Source organism: Miscanthus floridulus, chromosome 5 (genome assembly GCF_019320115.1).
Source record: "Miscanthus floridulus cultivar M001 chromosome 5, ASM1932011v1, whole genome shotgun sequence".
Classification (NCBI taxonomy): domain Eukaryota; kingdom Viridiplantae; phylum Streptophyta; class Magnoliopsida; order Poales; family Poaceae; genus Miscanthus; species Miscanthus floridulus.
In genome coordinates, this window is record NC_089584.1 from 72,618,730 (window position 1) to 72,644,075 (window position 25,346).

Here is a 25,346-nt window from a genome sequence, read left to right on the forward strand (position 1 = left end):
ACTTTAACTTGGTAGAGGCGAGAGGCCCACCAAAGCCCACCGTTGGAATCTTTCCCCTGTCCCCATCCCCAATTTCTGAATCGACGAAACGCAGATGCCCTAGGAGAGACTGTGAGAGCTGGTCACCGCCCGCTGGCCCACGCCGCTCCGGCCTTCGTCCGTTGTGGCGATGCGTTTGTGGCCGGCCGTTGTTGCCTGCTGGCCTGCTGGTGCTCTGTTCTCTACTGGCTGCTGCGATGTAGGGAGGACCGGAGGAGGATAGGAGGAGGTCCACCACGAGGAGGGTGAGGGTGTACCCGGCACTGGGGCTAGCCGCGGGCGTGGACAGTTAGCTAGAGAGCACCAGCGGCAGCACCTCAATTTACAGGTTCATCCATTTGTTATTTGTATTTTGCAATGTATGGATCAACCGATAAAGAACTACTAGTTTATTTTTCAATTTGAGGTAACATCTTGTGTTTCTTGTCTACTTTTCGTTATAATATGTGATTGCAGTGGTTTCGCAATGATTTGTGTGATTGTAGTACGGCACCATTGTAAATATGGTGTCTTTTTGTTTCATTTCTTCGTTGCAATTCGCCCCACCTATAATTTTTTTCTGGCTCCATCACTGCTTGCATATAATTGGTTAACTCGATTAGAGCAGTTGTAGCGTATACTCGTTATGAACTCTCTGAAGCTAGACACTTCACCTGGGTGCTATGTGAGACAAAACTATCCAGCGCAAGTCGAGTCCTTCCTAGGAAAAAATGTTTTCTCTCTCCAGCTTTGTGCAACTAGGAGCTCATGAACGCGAAGCACGAAGAGATTGCACCGGGTGCAAACTCCATCATCTCGTGAACGTGAAGCACGAAGAGATTGCACTGGGTGCAAACTCTAGCACCTGTTGCTAGCATGTGCTACTTAGCACTACTCCTGCAGCATATTGCACCCACCCTGTCATTCTCTCTCTCTCCTGCAGCATATTGCACCCACCCTGTCACTCTCTCTCTCTCTCTCTGCTAGCAGCCTGAAAAAAGTAAAAAACCAACGCTATAGCTGCTCTTAAAGCACCTATTTTACTTAAGACTCCATCTCAAGTATTAGATTTTGGCCCTGTTGTCTTGATCCGTGGATTGTTCTCTTGCCCATTGTGTATTTGTGCCATTAATTTTTCTTGCATTACTAGTAGGTTTAAGGCCCTTTCCATGTTTGCACTCTTATCGAAAGATTAGAAATCGCCTTTGTTGCGCCATCCCATCATCGGTAACCAAGTCGCCATCCTCTACTTCGAGGGGGCGTTGTTGCTTTTGTCATCGCCTGATGAACTCTTAGCTTTCCAGGATTTGTCAAAAAGTTTGATGATAAAACAAACGATAATGCTGGCATCCGTCCTTCCGGACGCCGCGCACCCCACTCCGCCTCACTGCCGTCTTTCCCCGCTGCTCGCTCCCGCTCGCGACGCTTGGCTCCCCATTCCCGCACCGCGCTCCATCATGGGTCGTGGCGCACACCACATCTCCTCCCCCCACCCACACACGCATCACCTCGTTCGTCCACCCACGCCGTCGTTGCCTAGCCGGCCGACTTCGATGGGGTACATCTTATCGGTGGTGGTGAGGGTGCTAGAGCAACCCATGGCGTCGGGGCGGCCTGGGAGATGGCGCTCCTCGCGGGCCCCTATAGGCCGCGGCCCTCCTCGGCCTCCCTATTCGCCTAGGCTCGCCGTTGCCACTCCAGCGGCTTCGCCAGGGTGGCCTCTATCCGCTCCCTATCTTCCTCACCAATCTACCGCAGTTCCTCACCAGGTAGGACGTGGCCGTATGGCGAACATTGTGTTTCAAGTGTTTCAGGCGTTTCAGACTTTTTGTTTCAAGTGTTTCATCTGGATGGTGTAAAGTAGATCTAGGATGTTGCATATGTTGCAATGACAAAATACGCATGTTGCAAGCCTATGTTTCAAGTGTTTCAGATGTATGTGGCAAATGTTTCATTTGGATGTTTCAAAAGTAGATCTTGTTGTTGCACATGTTGCACATGTTACAACGACTATATACGCATGTTTCAAGTGTTTTATCTATTTTCGATGTATGTTGCAAATGTTTCATATGGATGTTTTAAAAGTAGATTTGATGTTGCTCTCCCTCCCCTCCCTTCCCTTCCCTTCCCTCCATCTCGCCATGGTAGTTCGAGCTCGGCGGAGAAACCCTACCCGACGAGCGCGCAGACGTCGGGTAGGCGCAGCAGCAGGTGCAGGGGGACGAGCAAGCGTAGCAGCGTGCGCAACAGGCGCAGCAGGCGCGGGTGTCCTGACAGGGGCTAGCGTCCGGACGTCCGTGTGACACGCCGTAAAACAAAAGGAATCAAGCCAAAAGACATGGAAAATGGGATAAAATCTTATCCAGAAAAAACATAGATATCACCATTCAACCATACATAGGTGCAGACACAGAGCATGAACCTAGCAGGGACTCCTCGTTCCTTTCTTCCTTCCCCTCCCTTTCTCTCCATTATTCTTCTTCCTTACAGAAAGTTACGGAGGGGGTTCAGGGAGAGCTTCATTGTTTGAGAGGCAGTAGGGGAGGGCTCAAGCCCCATCCGTCCTACGATCTGCCCCTAATAACCATACATGAGTACAAACTGGAACATTAGTACAAATATTCACAAAAAAAAGCCTTGTGCATACCGCATAACTGTCCTTCCTGTTAATCCGTTAATTGCAGTTGGGCGCCAAGTACTATGCCACCGCCGGGCTCCTCAGCTCCTCCGACCGCCTCCTCGACTCCCGCTTCTCCGGCGCACGGAACCTGTCGGGCTCGTCCGCCTCGCTGGTCGGGTGCTCAGGTCTGAGCGCGTGGTACCTGCTCCCCTCCCGCCCGTATGCTCCGCCGGCGTCGCTCTTCGACCTTGCCAAGATCGGCTCCGCCTCCGGCCGCGCCGTCTCCCCACGCTCACTGTGGCCGCCGCCGCCGCCGCCACGGGCGCGCGAGTCCACGGTTGTGTTGGTCGTCACGCTGCTCAGCGGCGTCCTCTCGCACGACGACAGCGGCGTGCTCTCGTACGAGTGGTCGCCGTCGAGCACGTCGTGGGTCGACAGCCACTGCATGGCCTTCTCGAGGTACTCATCCCTCGGAGCCGGCGCCTTCCTGCCATCGCGGCCGGCGTGGTCGTGCCCGTGCCCGTGCACGTGGCTTGATGAGTGGCTTCTCTTGCCGCTTGGCAGCAGCTTCTTGATGTTCCCGAGAAGCTTGAGCTTGCGCGGCCCGGCTTTCTTCCCCGGTGCTGCGGCGGGGGAGGCGGCCATCGCCGTCCCTGTCCCGGACCTAGCACAAGGGCTCCGCTGAGGCTCGTAGTTGTTCGCCGGCGATCGCTCGTAGCCGTCGCCGTCGACCGACTCGTGCAGCGGGGAGAAGAGGGCGGGGTCGAAGCCGTCGAGTGCGGGGTGACCGTACCTCAGCATGAGCTGCTTGGCCCTCTCGCTGGAGCGGAAGCTCATGCTCTTGCTCAGCTCCAGGGCCGACGACAGGTCGTCTCTGGAGCCGACGCGGCGGTTGCCAGCGCTGTGGCCCTGTTGCTCGGCTGTGGGGTGGCCGCCATCATGGTCACGGAGGAGCTCATGGCGGAGGCAGGCGTTGACCCACTTGAGGTAGACGAGCTCCTCGACGTGCGCGCAGTGGTCGTTGCGCAGCTGCTCGATCTGCCTCGTCAGCCTCTCGTTGCTCTCCCTCAGGTACGTCATCTCCTCAACCATGCCCTGCTGCATCTGCTTGCCAAAAAGGTCAGTTCAGTATATATATTGCACGTCAAATGCTTGCCTCTTGTACCAAGAAGGTTCTGTACCAAAAATTTGTAACTAGGCCCCGTTCGGCTAGCAGAATTTTGACTGAAACTGACTAAAAATACTATTTTGGCTGAATTGTTGTGAGAGAAAAATACTGTCCCGACTGAAAAAAGAAGTCGAACAAGTCGAATATGGAGTAAGTCGAAGAGGGCCATAATCGATCAGTGGCATCTCTTGTACTTGCCTCTCAAAGCATGGTGAAAAAGCTCAGAATTGTTACTGCTACTATGGTACTACCAATGGATCAAAGCTTAAAATTACTGAAAAGCTTTTGACAGACACCATTTCTGGAAAGCATAGTCATGCTCACGGTATTTCCAACTATAAGAAACACAGAGATTCTGATTTTGAACTAGTATCGTGTTAGCAACTACCTCTGCTACTACGGTAAGTTGCTTTACTACACAGGCATCTTTCTTCTTTTAAAACACTTGTCCTGCTTTGGACTTGGAGTGCTAGCTGAAAGCCCGAAATCTGTTGTTGTTGTTGTGGCTACATACGATCAGGTCAAAATAAAATTGTATGCGTGATTTCGAAATTCGCATGAAGGAAGGGAATGTGTGGGTAATTGTTGCTGAAGGAGATGTGAAGATATAAAAAGAGATGTGGAAGAACTATTCCCTTCCTTTGCCTTTTGAGGGGTTTCAAAGGTCTGAAACGACTATTCAATAAGGTGGATGAAGCTTATGACCCTATCATGTTCAGTATACTATTAGTACAAGACAGTGATATATGATGAAGCAGAAATAAGGTAGATTGGTTAATAAACTTTTTTGAAAAAAATGGTGAAGATGACTAAGTTCATACATTATCCATGCATTAAAAAAATACTTCAAAGAACAGAAGGTGATCAAACGCTTTTTTTTTTAATGAAGGTGATCAGACGTTGCTGTCCTGTACCATCGTGACACCGCAGCATGAATGAACCATTTAACTCATCGTGTCAACAGAACACCCAATAACTTGGTCGCAGAAGGTACGGTCGCGAAAAAGAAAAGCTCAGTCGTAGAAGGATCTAAGCATGACTTTGGCTTTGGAATAACAAACCCGGAATGAGCTAATCTAGTTTGAGAAGGCACCCTAAGTCAAAATAAAGCTGTGACAGTGACATGGCAAATTTGGCACAAATTCTAGTCTATGCTTTTTGGCAACCTTTATTCCCAACAAGAGGGAATGACAAACGGCATTTCGCCAACATAGTGTTGGAAATCATAAAGCAGGACTCCTTGGCACTATTCCTGAATGGAAGAATATTAGTTTGGTTTGATTACCCCATGTTCTAGCAAGAGAACTGCGTGCCGTCATCGAGATAAAGGAAAATTTTGATCCAATTAGCACTTGGTTTTTATCATTTCGTATTCGTATTCATAAAAAGCAGGGGAACGACGTGTAAGATTACCATCTTCAGCTCGCTCTTTTGATAACGCCATATGATGAGCTACAACAAACCTAATGATTTGACAATACAATACTTAATGGCCCCGTTCGGCTTGCTGAAACTTGACTGAATTAGCTAAAAAACACTGTTCTGGCTGAATTATTATGAGAAAAAAATATTGTTCCGGCTAAAAAAACAAGCTGAATAGCGCGGATCATAAGATAAGCCGAACGAGCCAATAAGAAGTAAAATAGGAATTAAGTAATTCAATAAAACTCGGCACAAATTCCAGTCTCTGCTTTTTTGGACCTTTTGTTATTCCCCGACACAAGGGAATGACAAAAGGCATTGCACTTGCACCAGCACATTTACAAATCACATAAAACATGCCTAGCCGCAATTATTCCTGACTGCAAAGAATAAGAATTTCCAACCATCTATATGAACCTCGTAGACGAAACTACTTTTGATTTGATTACTTATTATATTTTGCTCATTTTGTAACCATTTTTCAAAAGAAGCAAAACAACGTGCAAGGTACCAACTTCAACGGCCTACCACGTTGTGCTTCATAAGCCCACGCGACTCGTGACTCGGAGTGGGAGCGGCGTCGCCGCCGCCGCTTCCCGCCTTCACCACCGTCGGTCCCCCTTTTTCCCTCCTCCGACATATCGCCGGAGGCCGGAGGGAGTGAGAATCCATCGTTTTTAATAAATTTTTCTGGTAGAGCGAGTCTTTAGAGTTAGGGTCTTTTCATGCCAAATTTTATTGTTTTGGGGATTTATCTCCTCCTCCTCCTCCCCTCCGGTGACGGCGAGAGGGTAGGATGGAATCATTTTCTCCATGGCAGCTCTGTTGAAGACGAGGGCGACAACTACGGCATCAGCATCCTCACTGGTACAACAACATGGAGACTTTTATTTCCGTACGGCGACATCAAGACGGAGATGGTGTCACCACCATGGAATAATTTTCTTCGGTCTCTTCTCTGTTTTATTGTGGTTAGATCTAGCCACGATGAAGGACTAGGGAGAAAAAGTTTCAGATCAGTCTTCCTCATTCTTCGGTGGCAGAAAAAAGAAGAAGGAAAACACCAGAAAGAAAGAAGTTTCTCAACTCCGCCTACATGAATACATGAATGTTGGTTGTCGTTCGTTGAGTATCTGTTATTAGGACTTTTGCTGAGTGTTTGCTTGTGCGATCATTCATACTGCAAAGCGTCGTACATGTTTGGTTTTGAGATCTGCAGCTATTCACAACATGGGTACAATTTAGATGAAAATCAGTTTCTGAATATTTATGTAATCAAGAGTGCTTGTAATGTGGTGATGTACCCAATTATTATCTTATATAATTTTTTTTTCCCGAAAAAAACGGCCTACCACGTTACGATAAAGCTTAAAATAGCACCCAAATAAAATAATTCACCAACAATAACATTTGGTAACTACACAAACACAAGGTAATAATATGTAAAACTAGATTATACTGAAGATAGGAATTAAGACGACAATTACCTCAGGAACCAGATTAACCGAGGCGGATGCAGACTGCTCCGCGTCCTGCAGCCGGAGTGCGAGCTCCATGTTGTCCTCCTCCAGCGCGGCGTTCGCCTTCCGCAGCTCCGCGACCTCCGCCGCCAGCGCGGTGGCCCTCTCCTCGCCGCAGCTCTCTAGCTCCGCCACCCTCGCCTGGAGCGCCGCCGCCTCCTCCTGCTCGCCCTGCACCCGCGCCTCGACCGCGCGCAGCTTCTCCTTGGCGCGCGCCAACTCGGCGCGGGCGGTGTCCAGCTCCTCCACCTGCGCCCTGAGCCTGCCGTTGTCCTCCTGCAGCGTGGAGACCTTCAGCTGCAGGAGCCGCGTCTCCGCGTCGGCGGCGGCGACGCGGCTCTCGAGCTCCCGCACGGTGGCCTCGGCCTCCTGCGACCGGCGGCCCTCGAGCTCCTGCAGACGGAGCTCCAGCCTCTGCTCCCGCTCCAGCAGCGACAGCCACAGCTCCCTCAGCCGCTGGAGCTCCTGCCGTTCTTCTTCGTCCTCCTCCTCCGGATGGTCCGGCTCTGTTTCGGTTTCGTCGTCGGCATTCGCTACGGCGACTACTGGGGCCGGCATAGCGTCCATCTCCACGCGAGCGACAATATCTGGCTCGTCGTCGTCTCCGGCGCCGATCGACGCGCCGTGAATCACGTTGTCCGGAGATTCGTCCTGGAATTTGAAGATCATATCAGTCATGGATCTAGCTAGTCCAAAAGCTTCTTTGTGGAGTCGGCATCACCAATCTGACGGGATCGAGAGCTCACGTCTGGGTTTGACGACAGAATCCTGAGCCCATCATGAGGAGCAGGAAGAGCGCGAGGCCGCGGAGCTGCAAGAAAAATCCACAGGGAACATAACCAAAGCCAGTGTCAAATCTAAAACGCGGACAAAGCGCAAAACGGATTGCTCGAATCGCACACCTGAAGTCGGAGGAGGCAGAGCGGCCGCCGGCAGCCGGCGGCGGCGAGGCCGCTGATCAGACGCATACATCGCCGCAAGGCAGAGGGAAACGGCAGCGGCAAGCGCGGCGGCGGACACGGCGGCGTTTACGGAGTCGTCCCCACCATCCGCCGCGATCGCCATGGATCCTCCTCCTCCTCTCCGCTGGGCGTCCTTGCTCCATCCAAGAAGGCGGCTGAAGAGCGCGGAGAGCGAGAAGCCGAGCAGCGTGCGGTCGAACGATCCGGGGTTTGTCGGATCGAACTGGAGAAGGAATCTCAGGCCAGCAGGCCCTCCACCGTCGCCTCCCTCCATCCCGTCAATCCGCCATGAGTTGGGCGAGTGCTCTCCGATTCCCCGTAGCCAGGCCCAGGGGGCAAAGAAACAGAGCCCGTGCGCGTGCGGAGGGGGTTGAGGAGAGGGCGGCGGCCCCATGGGGTATATATGTCAGCTCGTGCACTGGTCAAAGGAAGAGAAATTGGAGAAGAATTGGTGCGAGACACGGAGACAGATACAAAAAATGCGATTAAGATTGGATTCCTTGTTGCATGGATGTGAGAAGAGCACGAAGGAGAAAGGCATCAGAGAGAAGAACCCCACACGAAAAGCAGAGATCGGTGTCTCTTGATCCCTTGTTCTTTTTTTTTCTTTGCTCCCTCGGTCTGCACTGTATATTCAGATGGAATGATGGATGGCCTGCGTCTCTCTGCAATGGATCGTTTGGGTTGAAAACTTGGGTGTGTGCGATTTATGCACAGTGCTGCTACGACGCGCCGGAGATTGGTACTCGGCGTGGAGGAGGTGGGTGGTGGTTGCATGACGTGGAAATACGAGGAGGTTTCTAGGAAATATCGGTTTTTTTTTTGAAAAGTTTTGGTGTTCGTAGAGACAGGATAAAAGATTTGTTGGATTTGTGGAGTCCTGCAGATATATGAGTGCGTCATTACGCATGCGTGATACGTCGCACACAATACAGTGGGCCACAAAACCATGTACAGGTTTTGTTTTGACATGGCAATTTGACGATTATTTAAGTTGATCACCGCTCTTTATGGCTCGTTCGCTTTGCTGAAAAAATAAGCCGAAACATGGTTTCGGATGATTTGTTGTGAGAGAACAATACTGTCCCGGCTGAAAAAACAAGCTGAAAAATACGGATTATAAGAGAAACGAATATGGCCTATTACCCGTGTCATAATAGTAACGTGACTTTGACCACGTGATCACCCAGAGTCTAGTTCCTGTGGGCTGTGGTAGACCGGTAGTATGCTGCCGTTCGACATTGCCTTTATCTCCTTTTTTTTCATTGCAGCGCAAATGGCCTGCTGCTAACCTATTTATTACTCATAAAAAGATACTTGGAGTAGTACTACTGTATACATACAGTGGTTTATTTTTGGTTCACTTGCAGACATAGTAGTAACTAAAATATAGATTCTTAATTATTGACGTCATCAGTTTACTCAGTTGCACGGCACCAGGTTTTGTGGTAACCGCCGCGGCATTGAAGCCACAAGACAAGGGTCAGATGAGACCGGGATCGAGTAGCAGCAGCGTCCAGTTGTCGCGGTCTCCCTCTCTTTCTATGACGAAGTGATGAGCCGGTGCACTTGTGTGTAAAGCGGCTACGGCTACAAGCGCGTCTTTCGCGGCCGTACCCCCCTCCTTTTCTCCACGTCCCCGGCCCCCGGCCCCCGGCCGTTGCGCGCGCGCCTTTCATGACCGCCGGCGTGGCCCCGCGCCCGCTGCTCCCGAGGGTGATCTCGCTGCGTGCATGTGCCGCCGTGCCGCCGCGCCACTGAAAGCGAGGAAAAGCTCGCGCCGGCAGGCAGGCAATCGACCAAGTCATTGTCATGGCAGCGTTCTTCTCTAGGCAGGCTGTTTCGAATCGAAAGAAGCAACATCCTTTATGCTCTTTATTTTATAGGTACAGCGGCCTGGATCCGGGAAGCTTCTAAGACCGGTTTAGTTCTCCCTCTAAAGTTTACTCCCACGAGGTATTAAATAAAAAATAAAAAATAACTAAATACATAGATTACGACTATTTTGCATGACGAATTTTTTTAAGACTAATTAGTCCATAATTTGATAATATGATGCTACAGTAAACACGTGTTAATGACGGATTAATTAGACTTAATAAATTTATCTCGTGGATTACTGAGGACTTCTGTAATTTATTTTATTATTACTATCATAACACTCCCACACGACACCCCAACGTGACATCCTAAACTTTATTCCCTAGATTTAAACACCACCTCAAGTCACCATCCGTTTTGTTTTAACCTAGCGTAGTAGCACTAGTTACACAAAACGTTCGACTCTCTTATGCCATTCACGCCCGTGTGTTTCAAATTTGTGGCGATTTGGTGTCTCCTCAAATGGTTGCCATACGGGTGCCCAGGACTACTTTCAAGCACAAGATGATTGTCACGAAAAAAAAATTCAAATACGAAAAAACCTCTGGTGATGTAGACTATTCTATCATCAAACATCCCTTAAAGTTTAAATTAATGCAAGCAATAACTAGTGTAAGGAGAATTGGAACGAACAAATTTCAAACTTCCTTCACCCACAAAAATTTATTGTTCTTGCTTGTTGCTTCACATTTGTTTCTGTTTTTATTTCCAGATTTTACTCATATAAATCCCAACAAAGGTGGCTTGGACAAAGAATATCTTTTTTGAAAATTAAATTAAGCTACGAATTTATTTCCATTGGATAATATTAAACAATATATAGTAGGGAGGGATGTGAAGTTTGGGGAAAAAAATTAGCGGGAACAGTTCTTAATGGGCATAAGCTGTGGGCACCTGTCACGGATTGATGAACATGACCATGTACAAACATCCAATTTATAAGATTGCTGCCTAAATTTAGTAGGAGCAATCCGTAATAATCTAATGCATTGGATGTTTCCTCATGACACAGTATTGTGTATCTGCGGAAGTAGATATCCCTGATTGTCTTTCATCAGAGCAACTCTAAGAGACTCTTTATTTTATTCATAATTACTAGGAATAGAGATTTTGATGAGGAAAAAAAAACTCCAACAACTTCTTTATTTGGTTAAGTTATCTTCTATTTCTGATTTCTCGCTAACCAAAGATAAAAAAAAGAATAGCTCCCTAGACTACACACAAAATATAAAAAAAATTGTTGGAGAGAGGAGAGATATAGAAAACGGTTTTATGTAAATGACTCTCTGTCAGGGACCAAAAGTAGGGTACCCGAAGAAGAGGAGTTGATACCCATCAACTCTAATTCATCAGAGCGATCAATAACACAACTACATTTCCCAGTGGGTCCCATCTCATCCAAACCACCAAGGTTGCGGGCTCCGTTTCGTCCGACGCCCGAGGGCTGGCTCCGCCTCGCCCGACGTCTGAGGACAAACTCCGTCTCGCCCGACCCCCGAGGGCTGGCTCCGCCTCGCCCGACGTCTGAGGGCAAATTCCATCTCGCCCAACGTCTGAGGGTTGACTTCGCCTCGCCCGACATCTGAGGGCTGGCTCCGCCTCGCCCGACGTATGGGGACTGGCTCCGCCTCGCCCAACGTTTGCGTGCTGCTCCTTCATAACTACGCGCGCAGATAAGGCAGGTCACTCAAGTCAACCGTAATACCGAGGACCATACCCTACACGCCTTCAGAAAAGTACTATCAGAATGTGACAAGACAGGCACTTTAAGCCCTTCCAGGCATGTTAGAGCCCGAACAGTGTTGTAGGCGCCAATATTTATTTTACAGTGTTGTGGGCGCCACCATCTGATGGAAGCTCACGACAACCACTATGGTCTAGGAGGAAACTCGCATCACCTATAGTAATGGACATGCGGTCTCTGCACTATCTGCTCCCTGTATGGTCGCAGATCAGCGCCCATGTCCACTACGCCGCCCGTCGGAGCGGGATGGGACGTGACATCTTGTTGACAATGCTAGGACATAGAATCATCAATGGATAGATGCCCAGCGCGGACCTATCAGGACCAGTGAACATGCACCTGGCGTAGAGCTATTCCTGGCACTGCCTGCCATGTCAGAGGGGCCCGCATAGAGGAATAGGAAGACCCGACATCTTTGAAGGATGTCCTTGGCCTCTAGTTTTCCTCTTTTCTCCCATCTATAATCCCTGCTCTACCTTAGCCTATAAAAGGGAGCACAGGGCACCCCACTAAGGGGGACCGATCGATTCAACACACCACGCATCACATCACACATAGTTGAGCAGCGACCAAAGCTCTCAACACCCATTCGGCCTTCCCATCAGAGACTTAGGACCTTTCCCTCTCTTGCCCATTTGTATCCTCTACTACGAACATTTTGGTGCTAATAACATAAGCAGCAACCGCGAACTGAACGTAGGGACATTCTGCCCAAACCAGTATAAACTTGGTGTCTTTTTAGCATACCATCTGGGTCAGACGTGCAATAACACAAATTCACTCATTTTGTTTGCTCGAAACACCAACAGTTGGCGCGCTAGGTAGGGGGCTTTACGCGTTCCGGCATTAACATTAGGCCACGGATGGCTAACCACAGTATCAGCTGGGTCCCAGGCACACACATGCGCTTTGGGGACCTGTACTTCATCATCACAGTGGGAGGAGAGTTGGCATTGGCCCACGCCACCATCCAACCTCTCCCCTCCATCGGCCTCGACTACGAGAGGCTTGGGTGCTAGCTTGGAGTCTCCCTAGGACCCCAGCCATCCAAGGACAACCCGTGCCACCTCACCTTCTCTGACGCCAATGACATGGCATGGCTCACCGGAGGGGAACCCCTCCCTCTAGAACACCTCATAGGAGCATCCCGATAGTGCTTCCGTTCGGTCTCCATAACGCCACGGTGACCGCTAGCCATCTTGTGGCACAACGCATGGTTCCACCTCCCACGAACGATGAATTCATGGGGGTGATCGAACATGTCGTGGAATCTTTCCACGACCTCCTAGTAGAGGAGCTAGAGTCGCCCTCTGGCTCTGACTCCAACAGGGGAAGCCATCACCCCTCTTGTGAATGCTTCACGACGGGTACCCCCGAGGGGCACGTTAAAAGCATCCACGAGGGGGAGGCTACCCCAACAAATGACCTCAACAACGAGGCTAAGAAGGAAACAATGGCCCCACCACGCATGCCGGTGGAGCAGCTAAAAGCATGACACTGAGAGATCGAGTAAGCGCGACTCCAGCTCGAGCAGGAATGCGCAGAGCTCAATTAGGAGATAGAGCACCATAGAGATGGTGGGCACGCACACAACATGGTGAAAGGACCTAGGATGCTGCCTAGAGGGGTGGTGAATAGGCATTTCTAAAAATTAACACCTTTAAATACAGAAATGATTAGTAAAGGGAGTTTCCAAAATAGAAACTCCAAATAATGACTAATACCACCCCTCACAAGTTAGACACAGAGTACACAAAGGTATAAATAATATATATATAGAAGCTACAACCCTGCAACACAAAGTTAGAACAGAGAACAAATATATTCAGCACAGGTAAGAAATACCAGATGTGTCCGGTATACACGGTTTCTGTAGAGCTTCCTAAAACTTGCTCCTTTCGATTTCTATCTTCTAATCCTAACTGCAGGTATCTACTGAAGATGACAACATACACAAAGAACTGCACAAGAGCTAGAGCAACACAAATATCGAATGAAATGCGAATTGAGACGTGATATTTATTTTACCAAAGTTCAGACTTGTTCGAGTTCTACTCTCCGTTGAGGGGGCTATGGGCAACCCAGCGAAGGTAAGCCCTAGAGGGTACCATGAAAGTCACTCTAGCTAGAGTCTTTTCCAACTCTTTTTCCTCCTTCCACTAGATGATTCCGAGGTGGCAGAATCGACTGTTACAAACTTTTCGAAGCACACTACAATCTCTTGGGTGCTCTTCGGCGACGCCTAGCCATCTAGGATCAAAGAGTCCAAGAGTAACAAATGTGAATCACGAGATTGACAATATGCAAAAGTGCTTAAGTGGTTTGATTGCTCTCTTTTTGAATTTCTCTCAACCCACTAATTGCTTTGGCAATTTGGATCACACACTCACTAAGAGAGGGTTTGGGAGAGTTGGCAAGGCTCAAAAACATGTATTGCAACCAGCAGAATCAGCAGCCTCCAAAGATGGAGGCTTGGGGGGTATTTACAGCCCCTTAGAAAAACTAGTCGTTTTATAGCCGTTGTCATGCATACCGGACACGTTCGGTATTACTTACACTGCGCCAACGGTAACTGAGTTACAGTAACGTTGTTAGGCATCGAAACTCTCGATGAATGTTGGAACTTCCGATCATCGAAACTCCCGACCCTTAGCACATTTGAAAACTATGGTAACTGAGTTAAAGTGTGTGAGGTGTTGGAGATCCTGACGCATGCCAAAACTCCCGACCCTCAAGGCATTTGAAAACTAGCTATTGGCCTCTGGCTTTCCATACTGGACACATCCGCTATGACCAGGACAGTGAACTCTCCAAGTCAGTTTAAGCGCAAGACGTCAGAACTCCTAACCATTGCCAAAACTCCCGACCGTTGGAACTCCCAATGAACCAACTCGAGAACAACAACTTTACCATTGCTAGGCAAATACCGGACATGTCCGGTATTGCCAGACCAGCAAAAAATAGGTTAGCTCTTTTGTCTCTCAAACACTCAAAACTCACATGGGTTAGCATGAGCACTTATGAATAATTATCTATCAACATGATGCATCCCTCTTAATAGTACGACATACCTATCAAACTCAAGATCAAATAAAAAATAAATTTATACCGCTTGAGTTGATCTCTTTTGAATTGATGTCGTCTCTTTCAATCTTCATCAAGTAAGGTTGCCAACATATTGATATTGATCTTTACACTTGAGCACAGCCATATTGAGCACGTGACTTGATTCCATTCATCAAATATGAATAACTCCAAATGCATCAAGTCACTTCCAACACTTTGTCCAATATAGATTTTATCCTCCACATCAATATGACCATCATAGCTTGTTTAGTACCTCAACTAAATGCAAGTACTTTCTTCTTCATCCTAACTAGGTTCTTCGGCCGCCAAGCCGTCGCTTGCCCTTCACCCTTGCTTAGTACCTCGAAGCCTTTCCTTGCTATCTTCACCATCTTAAGCCATCAAGTCACATCTTGTGTTGAATCATCCATTCATTTGTATTGCTATATTTTTCATTTCAATTTAGCAAGCTTCAAATATGAGACCATTCCACATACAATCCCTCATGTCTCATCAACTAATTTTTACTAGGCTTGCTTTCATATAGTACATGAAAATCCCACAATAAATAAGCCTTTGCATAAATTCCATTTGCATTGTTGTCTTGTGCTTGAACTAGATTGTTTAAACAACAACATATCATTTTGGCTTTCATTAAGTACCTGTGAGATAACCTATTACATGTCCACACTTAGCAAACGGATTAGACCTTTAATCACGTTGTCATTCAATCATCCAAAACACACTAAAGGGCTAGATGCACTTTCAATCTCCCCCCTTTTGGTGATTGATGACAACTTGTTTTAAGCTTACAAAAGAATATAAACATTTAAACTTTTGGGTTCAATGATTTTTGAGAGGCTCCCCCTTAATATGTGGTTGTGATTAGAATTCATAAAATGACCTGAAATGTCAATTGCACATAATAGAACATATAGGAGACTCCCCCTAAATCATTGCATCCGTGGGGTGCATGTGTGTGTGACAAAGTAAAACCGTGATGCATATGACAAGATATATCACACAAAAATAAATATAAAGGCATCACATCAAATATTTTCATTCTAGCATGCATAGTCCTTATAAAAATAAATAAAACACATGTATGTCACACATAGCACTCAATACATATTTTCTCAAGCCCACAAGGCACTAATATACAAATAAAGATCATGTCTCAAGAGATACATAGATAAAGCATAAGTAAGTCTTATCACTCACATGATACAATCTGTCTCAAACTCAAGATACATTAATGAAACTCAAAAGATTACAGCCTGCAGTACATATCTTCAGGTATAAAGATGAGCAAATGAAACAAATATCCTAAAGCTTTAATCAGTCTCTCTCTCCCTATGTCATCTATCACCACAAAGGTCCAATAATGATATACTAAGGACAAAAGGGACTGCAAGCTGTTTCTTATAGCTGTGATCACTCATCACCATCTTCATCTCCACCAACATCCTCACCATCTGAGCATGGAGCACCGGCTGGATGAGAACTGCACATACCAGACGGTTCATAGCCACCAGACCCATAGTAGCCGAAACCACATTTGAGGTCACTCCACCAGTCTGAAGCATATTCATCTACAGTACTAGGACATGGCTGAGAGTTAGTAGGCACCCGAGCCTGTAGTGGTAAAGTGTCAGGATGCTCTAGTGCCTGTTGCTGCTCCTGTTGCTAAAGATACTCAGCAAACTCTATGTCGTACCTAGCCTGCTGCTGCTCCTCAGTCTCAAGCTCACTGGCTGCCTCATTTGACAATGGAGACCTAGGAGGATCAAGCTCAAGTCTAGCAGGAATCTGCTTCAAAGTCTGAGTGTCCTTCCTCCTAGCCTCCCTCTCCTTCTGTTGCCTAACCTGTATGTCCTTACACATCCCAAAGATAGAACTGAACATCTTATGAATGGGAGAAGGAGGACTAGGCGACATGAAGAAGAACATGAAGGAGCATGTGGTAGAGGGGAAGCTCCTCCTGCTATTGCACCACCTGTAGGTGCATTTACCCCTGCTACTGTTGCTCCTCCAGGACCTGCTGGAGGTACTCCAATCTTAGGTAGATCTACAACTATCTTTAGGCCCTTATGTACCTTGTCATACTCAAAGGTATGCCCTATGACCTGCTCAATCATGTGCATAATATAGGGAGCAAAACCACAGCCCTTGAGGGGCCTCTCGCCAACACTCCTGATCTCACACCATATGAAGTCAAAGATGCTGAAAGGTCATGCATCAGGTGCCATCCTATGGAGCAGATTCCTGGAATAATCTGCAATGTTTCCCTTGTCTCCACACTTGCAATCAATGGTCTTCCTGAACATCCTGTCCATGTATCTATAAGTAGAGTGAAGACCTAGAACCTTTCCCACTGCTCCTCTCTCACCCCCTGGTGGGTACATGTAGGCTAGCTGCTCTAGAGGGAGTACCTGCTCTGTATGGATCCTGTCTCTCTAAAAATCCTCCTCTGAAAAACTAAGCAGGGCAGCGAAAGCATCATAATCCACACTATACCACTAGCCCTCAAGCATCTAGTGCATACGCCTCTCATCCTCCTCAACATATAGGATGGCATAGAACTAAGCTACCACCTCTATGTTCTAGTCATGCTGGAACTCCATAATCTTATAAACCCCTGTATGCTAGCAAATGGCAATAGCGTGATCAATAGAGGCCTTCTACAAATCTCTAACATACTGTAACACCTTAGGTGTTAGTCTTGCATAAATTGACTTGCATTGCATGAGCATGAGCATCAAGCATTCATATTTAAGCTTTTACAATTGAAACATGTGTTTGAAACATTTACAACATTGCTTGTTATTTCATGTTTCCCTGTATATATGCATATGATCATGAGTGAATACATGTAAGTAATGGATGTGAGTCACTAAAACATATTAGCTACACTTATGATGACTAGTAAGTAATGGATGTGAGTCACTAAAACAATGTTCATGAAGATCATTTTGACTAATCAAGTACTTAAGTGATGCTAGGTGTGTTGAACTGAGAAGCTCTATGTGTAACCAATTCACGAAATGATTGTGTGACCTTATAAATAGCTAAAACATATTTAGAAGATCATTATGAACAACTTTGGTATTCATGGTTAAGGGTAATTTGGTCACTAAGCCAAAGTTTAAGTGTATACCCTCATTTGAATGTAGCATGTTTGACCAAGTTTGAACTATGTGCTAGAGACTTTGCATGGAGGTGGTCACTAAAGCAAAGTTATAGTATTTGGCAAGAGGAACAACTTTTATTTTTGGCTCATAGACCAATTTAGCTCCTAACATGCTTGAAATAGGCTCACAAGATCCCACAATTTACTGTTTTCAGCACTTGGAGAAAATTTCTAAGTCGAGTTAACTGATAGTTTGGTCGCGTCGACTTTGGGAGGATATAACTCGATTTTGGTTGTGAGTTAGCACATGATTATTTAAGAGAAAATGGAGCTGGTACATAAGTCTACAAATTCCATTTAGGTCGTTTGCAATATGGAGCTACGGTTTAGCAGTTAGGTCATCTTGAAAACACTCCATTAGGCTCGGTTCGCGCACTGATGACTGAATCAGCTGGCCTTCAGTGGCCGACCGCCAGCAGGCTTGGGCCACCGCATGGAGCTGGAAGCGAAGCCGCATGTCACCGGTGCCCTGCCCAGCGTGGCCACACTAGGCCAGTGAGCGCCTTATCACCCCCAGTGCTTGCCCGTGTCGCCGCACTCCCATTTTGCCTTGCACTGCTTCCTCTTTCGCCTTTCACCACAGCGCAGCCTCGCCACCGAGCACGACATCACCTCCGCCGTCACCATTGCAGCGCCAAGCTTGCCCGTGTTGCTCCTTCGCCACCATAGAAGCTTCACCGCCCTCCTACCGCCTCACCGCACCCGCCTGTGCTCTCTAGCTGCGCCGGTAAGGCCTCAGCACCGCGTACAACCTTGCCGGAGCTCCGCCGCTGAGCCCGTTGTCGTGGCCACACCATTTTCGTCCACCATTCTTGGTGTTTTCTTATGCGCTAGGTTCTCCATGGTCAGTAGATGCTCGTACAAGCCTTAGATTGGGCCACCGTGGTCACCACCGATGTAGTGCCGTCGACCCACACCTTTGCCCCACCATGGTCGCCGCCGTAGTCCTTTGCGTGGATAATCCATCCACCTAGATGCCTTGGTGTGTGCATAGGGTCGAGGAGATCACAGTAGAGTAGGTGCCATCGCCGGTGAGCTCAACAGCGACGAGCCATGGCTTGACCGTGTCGAAGCAGCGCTGCTACCCTGTTTCAGTTTCACTGACATGTGGGGTTACTGACCACCGGGTCCCGCCTATTAGCGACAGAAATGAAGTAGGCTAGTTCATTTGTTCCTAATTTTGTATGCAACTTTGAAAATTTATAAGTTGAGCTATAGAGATCCAAAATTTGTGAACCAAATTTTGTAGTGTTCCTTAGGAAGTGTAGTATTTATGAAAAATATGATATTAGCATTTGTAGTTATAGATTTTCCTTTTATAATTAGGTGATCCTTGTATGAATGTTTATAAATTATTTATGAATCCAATATTCATGAAATTTGTTGGAGGTTGTCCTAGTACTATATGGATGCTAAGAAAAATATAAAATCTGTTGCTTGACACTTTTTACTAGGGTTTTCTATTTATGCTATTTTAAGCCTTTATGCCTTGTCATTTTTGTGTAGGGAGTTTTACTTGCTAAAATGGAATGAAACTTTTACAGTAGTCTATTGGTAGCACTAGTAAGCCACTATAAAATTTTGAGAATTTAAGGTGCACCTTTGGTATATGTTTATTATTTACCCTAATAATTTAATTAAATTAAGAAAGGCAATTAAATAATTAGATTATGATTAAGCATAATGTTTTCTATGGTTCTTATGTTGCATAGTAACTGTTGATATCAATGGTAAGGCTTAGAAGCCATTGATTGTATACAAATGACTAATTATCACTTTATCATTCAAATACAAGACTGCATGTATAGTTTTGATCGCGTGGATGATTCCATATAGATAATGGTCTCTACTGTAAAACTTGTTAATAAGAAAGTTGTAGATAACTTGCTAATCTACCTTGTGTTTAATTTTCATAGTCATGGGACTTAGGGTTTTGAGTTCTAGCTATTACAAGTTTGCTGTCCGAAAGGTTTACTTTCTGGATAGCTTTGATTGAATGATTTGTTTGCCCAATTTAACTCCTGAATCACAGTGAGGGTATTAAAAGAGAGTTGTAGATAATTTTATAAGCTTCCAGAAAGTCCAAGATCACCACATTTGGATAAGTAGAACTTCAGTTATGAGTAAAATAAGTAGTTGCTATTTTGTGATATAGTAAATGCATTGTTGAAGTAGGTGGTTAAATAAGCAAGAAGAGATATGCACATACTCAATAAATGTGATGCACTTGTTATTTCTTTAACACCATGTTGTTAAGAATGCTTGCAAGAATCCATTCATCATGTATCATCATACAATACTTGCCAACATGAATGAATTTGCATTATCTCACGTCACACTCATGCATCTAGGATCGACGGAGGAGATAACATTGCTGGAGTTCAACGAAGAAGAAGAAGGGGACCAGCAGGAGATTCCTCAAGCCGCAGCTCCCAAAGGCGAGGAGCAGACCCTAGAAGAGCTTTCGGAGTGCCCTGATCACCGCCCCACTTCCTTCCTGAAAGGCAAGCCCCGGAGCATTCTAAGTCTCCTAGTATTTTACAAAATATTATTGGAGTCCTTTATATTTGATGCATTAGGTTATAAGAGTTGATTGAAACCACTTGATGCATATAAATTCCTTGTCTAGAAATACTACCTTTAACCCTAGATAGGTCTAGGATTGAATATATGCTTAGCCATGCTTAGACCGGTAGAAGTCAGATGATTTCCTATCACCTGTGAGATATAGGTGGATACCGAAGCATGGTTGGTTATATTTGCTATGGTGGAAAGGAACCATGGGGTAAAAGTAAATCAAGGCCAGGCGAAGTCTATGCGTAGGTTGACTCATGTGATTTTGTCTATGCTGATTAAGGACCTACCGTTGTTGGCGCTTCTGACAAGATTGAACGTATGCCTATCACTTAGCTGGCCGGATAACTCATTCTGACCGTAAAACCAAGTAGCTCAACTCAGGCCGGGCCCTACTCTATAAAAGTACACACTCTGGATGGTAGTAAGGATGTGCGGGGAGCCAGACTAAGCCCAAGGGCAGGCTGGGCCTAAACGTCCTGGCATTTGGTTGTCCCTGATTGTGCGGCACTGGGCGAACCCGCGAAATGTGTACTTGAGTTGTATCAAAGGTGACCTAAGGTGACCATTGATCTGGTCTGCCTGGGTTTGTGTTAGGAATAAATTCCTAGCTAGTTGATAATGATTCGAATCGCCGTCTCTCCTAGATAGTGAGAAACTTAGCTAGTCCCAACATCGTAGTAATTGTATTATGGAACATGATGGTTCGCATGAACATGGATTTACAATACCGGCTATGGTTACTAGTGTATGCTCTTAAAATGATATACCACATGTTTGGCATAGGATAGTTGCTAATTTAGAGATGGATAGTCATAATTAACTTGATAACAGAATTAAAATTGTATAACTGAGTTAACCACTTTTTATGCAAAATGTTGTTAAGCTATATCCACTTATACAGCCTTGCATGATCCTTAGAGTCATTTTATTTCTAGTTTATGATGGGTAAGTCTAGCTGAGTACCTTCTCGTACTCAGGGTTTATTTTCCCATTGTTGTAGATGGCACTGTGTATCATGGCTATTGCAAGAGTTTCTTCTATCCCGCCATGGATGAGGAGTAAGCCTTGGGCAGGCTTCTTTATTAACCTCTCTACATGCTTTTGTGGACTGCGATCGTATGTTGGCACTGTATCAAACTATGTTGGTAAATGCTACTTTCAAACTTAATTTGCTTCTGCTTTTGTTTATCAAACTTGGTTTGTAATAACTTTGTTTCATACTCTGATGATGGAAATGTATCTATGAACTTTATGTAATATGTGACATGTATGTTGAATCCTGTACGATCTTGGTTGTTGTAAATCGTTTATCGAGACCCGTCGTGGTACTCGACGGACTACCGGATCTATATGTGTTCAAGTATGACAGTGCGACCGCTTGTGGGCTGCCATTGTACTTGTACTCTTATAAATTGGTCGGTTCTGTGACAGCTGGCATCAAAGCAAGATTCAACGTTAATTGTCACATGTGTATTTAAAACAAAAGTTTTTGTTTTCCAAAAACCTTTCTAGCAACTAATAGCTATATAAATAGGTATTTGAAATCTAAAGTGATGAGGACACGACACCCATGCATATGACCATGTTTTGTGCATGGTATGGTGGGGTAGGAGGCCAGCAAGGGTGTCCAAGTCAAGAAGGAGGTCCGAGGCTAATTTGGTTCGAGTCTCCGAGGAGGAGGCCCAAAACAACTCAAGTTCGAGTCTGCCTCGGCCTCCAGGACCAGTCTGCTTTAAACTGGTCACCCAGGACGCATCCGGACTCTGTTTTCTTTGATCCACATATGGATGGAAAGCTAATTGGATAAGGAAGCCAACCCAATTAGTTTCACATCAAAAGCCCTTTGTAATCAATGGGAATCGTCAAAACAAGTCAGCATCTAGAATCTATCAGGGTGTTGCGACACCGTCGTTTGGTCCGTTGGACCGTGTATCGTGTTTTGGCCCATTAGGGGGTGTGTCCAGGGGGGGTGATGCCCAAGACTCCATAAATACCAGACATCGCTCTCCTTAGGGTTTGGGTTTTGTTTAGTTCTTGATTTACTTATGAAACAGACATCGTTTCACTGCAACTGTGCCGCCAAGGCTGCTTGCTATGAACCAGGGCCCCAGTTCTTGATCTTGTTCGCCTGTGGCGATTAGTCCTTTCGAATAAAGACTTGAACTCTTTCTCATTATCATAAGCCTCATATTTATTTGCAATTTTAGATTGTGTTTATCTCGTTCTTGCTTGTGTTCTCGATTCGCTTGCAGGAAAGCCTTCTCGGCGAGGTCAATCGTGTTCGCGTGGTTGATAACCAACGGAGCAGTGGTGTAATGGTTGTGGGGGTCTGAATCAGTCTTGGTTCGAAGCCTAGATCATGAACGTCGAGTCTCCACCAATCGACGCTATCGTATCTTTCAGAAGATCAGGCCTAGTATACATCAAGTGGTATCAGAGATCTTGTTGCCCGTTAGGTATAACCTTGTTTCCCCCTTTAGATTGTTACTGTTTTTGCATTACCTATAGTCCACAAAAAGCCAAAAAAATATATACATTGTCACATATTCCCTGTCCTATAGCCTCATTGTGCCGTGCAATTTCATCTCTGTTTTGCGTTGTTGAGTTTGTGCCCTATGGTAAGTTCTTGTTGCTGGTTTTAGATCATTTTTGAGTCCAGTTTGTGTTTTCCCCTTTGTTTTTCATCATAATCCATGAACATCTCCAAGTATTGTTGAGTTTTCTTTGTGTTCATCAAACCCTAGTCCATGCCATCTTATTTGTTACACTTGTCTTCACTGCTTCCATCAAATCCTTGCTGCCGTGACCAATTTTGCGTGCATTGTTCCCGTTTTGTCCTCTAAGTCGGAGTCCGTTTTTAAAACTGGTCTAGTTTTCGCATACGAACTCGGATTTCGATGTTCCATATATCAAAATTGATCAGAAAAATTTTGGATCCATCCATCCCACTTTGCTAGGGTTGGAGATTTTTATTTTGGTCAAAAAGTGGTCATAAGATCCTCATTTCGTGGTCACAAGGTTTTTGTCGATTTTGAGCACATCTTCTAAAAATTCCACAGGCCACGTCTTTCACTTGTTTAAGCTCATATTTTCTGTGGTTACTTCTTTTGTGGTCCTAAGTGAAGAAAAATATCAAAAAATAAAAAGAAAAAGTCAAAATTTCCCAAAAAAACAACGACAGCCCAAAAATAGATAAAAAAGAGGGGCAAAAGAGGAACAATATCTAGTAGAGCACATAGAGAGCGCCATTTGAGGTGTGTTTGCATGTGCTGATTTCTACCTTATTCCTAATCATATTCTTGCTGTTCACATCACTTGATACATCTGGTACTTGGAACGTGAGTAGGCCAGCAACTAAGAGAAGTACTTGGGATACTTATTCAACTTTGTTATTTAGTTGCGAATTTTGCTATTTCTTGCTACTATATTGTGCCTGTCCAAGCTCCACTTTCTTCTAACCAAGTACAGGTTCACCTTGCAACTGTTACACTCAAGCTACAATGGTATCACAGTCACCGACCGATTGCACCACCTGTTGCTTTGGTAAGAACACTTGTAAGACCGTGGTAAGACGCTTGAGAGTTGAGTGCCTTGATTTTTCCTTGTCCACAACCTAAGTAGTTGATAGGGATAATACTTTTGTGTTGTCTTTTGCTGTCTTCTAACAATGATAGGTTGTTCGTATCCGCTGACTTATAATGGTATAGGTGCTGATGAGTACATGGAGTGGGAAATTGCCATAGATAATATATTTGCTACTCACTTTATGTGTCCAAGGAGGAAGGTAACAAATGCAGCTAGTGTTTTACGATATTCTACTTTATCTTGGTGGGAGTCTTTAGATCCTTTTGATAAACCTCAAACTTAGAATGATATGAAACTTCTTATGCGAGAAACCTTTGTTAATCCACCTCCTGTTTTAACTTCATATGCTGAGGTGCACCATTTAGAGGATGAGTCTGTTGTTATTCCTCTTGCTACGACTAACCTTCTGTAGGATAATGTCAATAAGCGAGAGGATGACATGGAAGAAAATGAGGAACTCACAACCTTATAGCAAATTCAGAACAATCACTTCACAATGCACCTATTACTCCTGCTGAGAACACAGGTAATGCCCATGGTGCTACACTCACGGAAGGTGAGAATAGTTTTAATGTACTAAATTCTTCCACAAACCATGATATCATAGAGCAATTGTTAGTGGAACCCTCTCTTGATTTATCTCCATCCCATGATAATTTGCTTAAAGTTCCTTATGATAAAGATGAATTGGTTGATGATGCCTCAGTTTTACATGTTTTGGAACCAGTCACTTGTGCTAAAAATAAACATGTTATTCATATTGCTACTAAAATCGATGAGTTCAAACTGTTATCTTCTTTACATACTTTGGGTTACATTGAATTTGATGTTTTATGTAACCTAGATTGTTTGGAGAAGAGCCTTTTTAAATATGCTAATTTGACTTGGTTTTCTAAACACACATATCATGTTATTGGCAAATATAACAACAAGGGACAATATATGATACATCGAGTATACATTCATAGTAATATGAATTCTCCTTTTATTGTACAAGATTATGATTGTTTAGAGGGCAGCCATAATAATACAAACATTTTCTAATGTTCCTCAAAGAAACAAGTTCACTTCCAAGAAGGGGAGCATTATTGGTTGCTATCTATGTCTGCTAGACCATCTATTCCTGCATTGTCTTTGGTTAGTTCTAATCTTTTGCAGGATAGTGTTGATATACATCGTGTGCATTCGGATCATGGAGTCTACATGCTTGCTGAAATTTTTATGCGAGATGACATGCTAGAAACTTGGAAACATGATCATGTTCCTTCTCACAATTATTTTTGTTCCCTTTGTCTTCGCAACTCCGTTCTCCTTTATGTTGAGCAGGATTAGTTTCAAGCACAATCGATGTCGAGGACGGCTTTTCGTTAAGAAGGGGAGGATGATGAGGACATGACACCCATGCATATGACCATGTTTTGTGCATGGTATGGTGGGGTAGGAGGCCAGCAAGGGTGTTTAAGTCAAGAAGGAGGCCCGAGGCTAATTCGGTTCGAGTCCCCGAGGTGGAGGCCCAAAATAACTCAAGTTCGAGTCTTCCTCGGCCTCTAGGACCAGTCTATCTTAAACTGGTCACCCAGGATGCATCTAGAC

The 25,346-nt window shown here is 45.4% G+C and overlaps 1 protein-coding gene across 1 annotated transcript; it reads right to left on the minus strand.

The window, feature by feature from the left end:
* Positions 1–2,279: 2,279 nt before the first annotated feature.
* LOC136450068 (uncharacterized) lies at positions 2,280–8,368 on the minus strand. Its single transcript, XM_066450337.1, has 4 exons — positions 7,651–8,368; positions 7,495–7,559; positions 6,716–7,399; positions 2,280–3,742 (listed from the first exon to the last, which is right to left on the minus strand). Exons 1-4 carry the CDS (start codon positions 8,102–8,104, stop codon positions 2,717–2,719), a joined length of 2,229 nt encoding a protein of 742 aa, XP_066306434.1. The 5' UTR covers positions 8,105–8,368; the 3' UTR covers positions 2,280–2,716.
* Positions 8,369–25,346: the final 16,978 nt, after the last annotated feature.

Excerpts from the sequence above, each read along its gene's own strand:
- LOC136450068 (XM_066450337.1), bottom strand. The coding sequence starts at position 8,104 with ATGGGGCCGCCGCCCTCTCCTCAACCCCCTCCGCACGCGCACGGGCTC. Across the intron at positions 7,560-7,650 it reads TCTGCCTCCTCCGACTTCAG|CTCCGCGGCCTCGCGCTCTT; the intron begins GTGTGCGATTCG and ends TTTTTCTTGCAG. Across the intron at positions 7,400-7,494 it reads TTCTGTCGTCAAACCCAGAC|GACGAATCTCCGGACAACGT; the intron begins GTGAGCTCTCGA and ends TTCAAATTCCAG.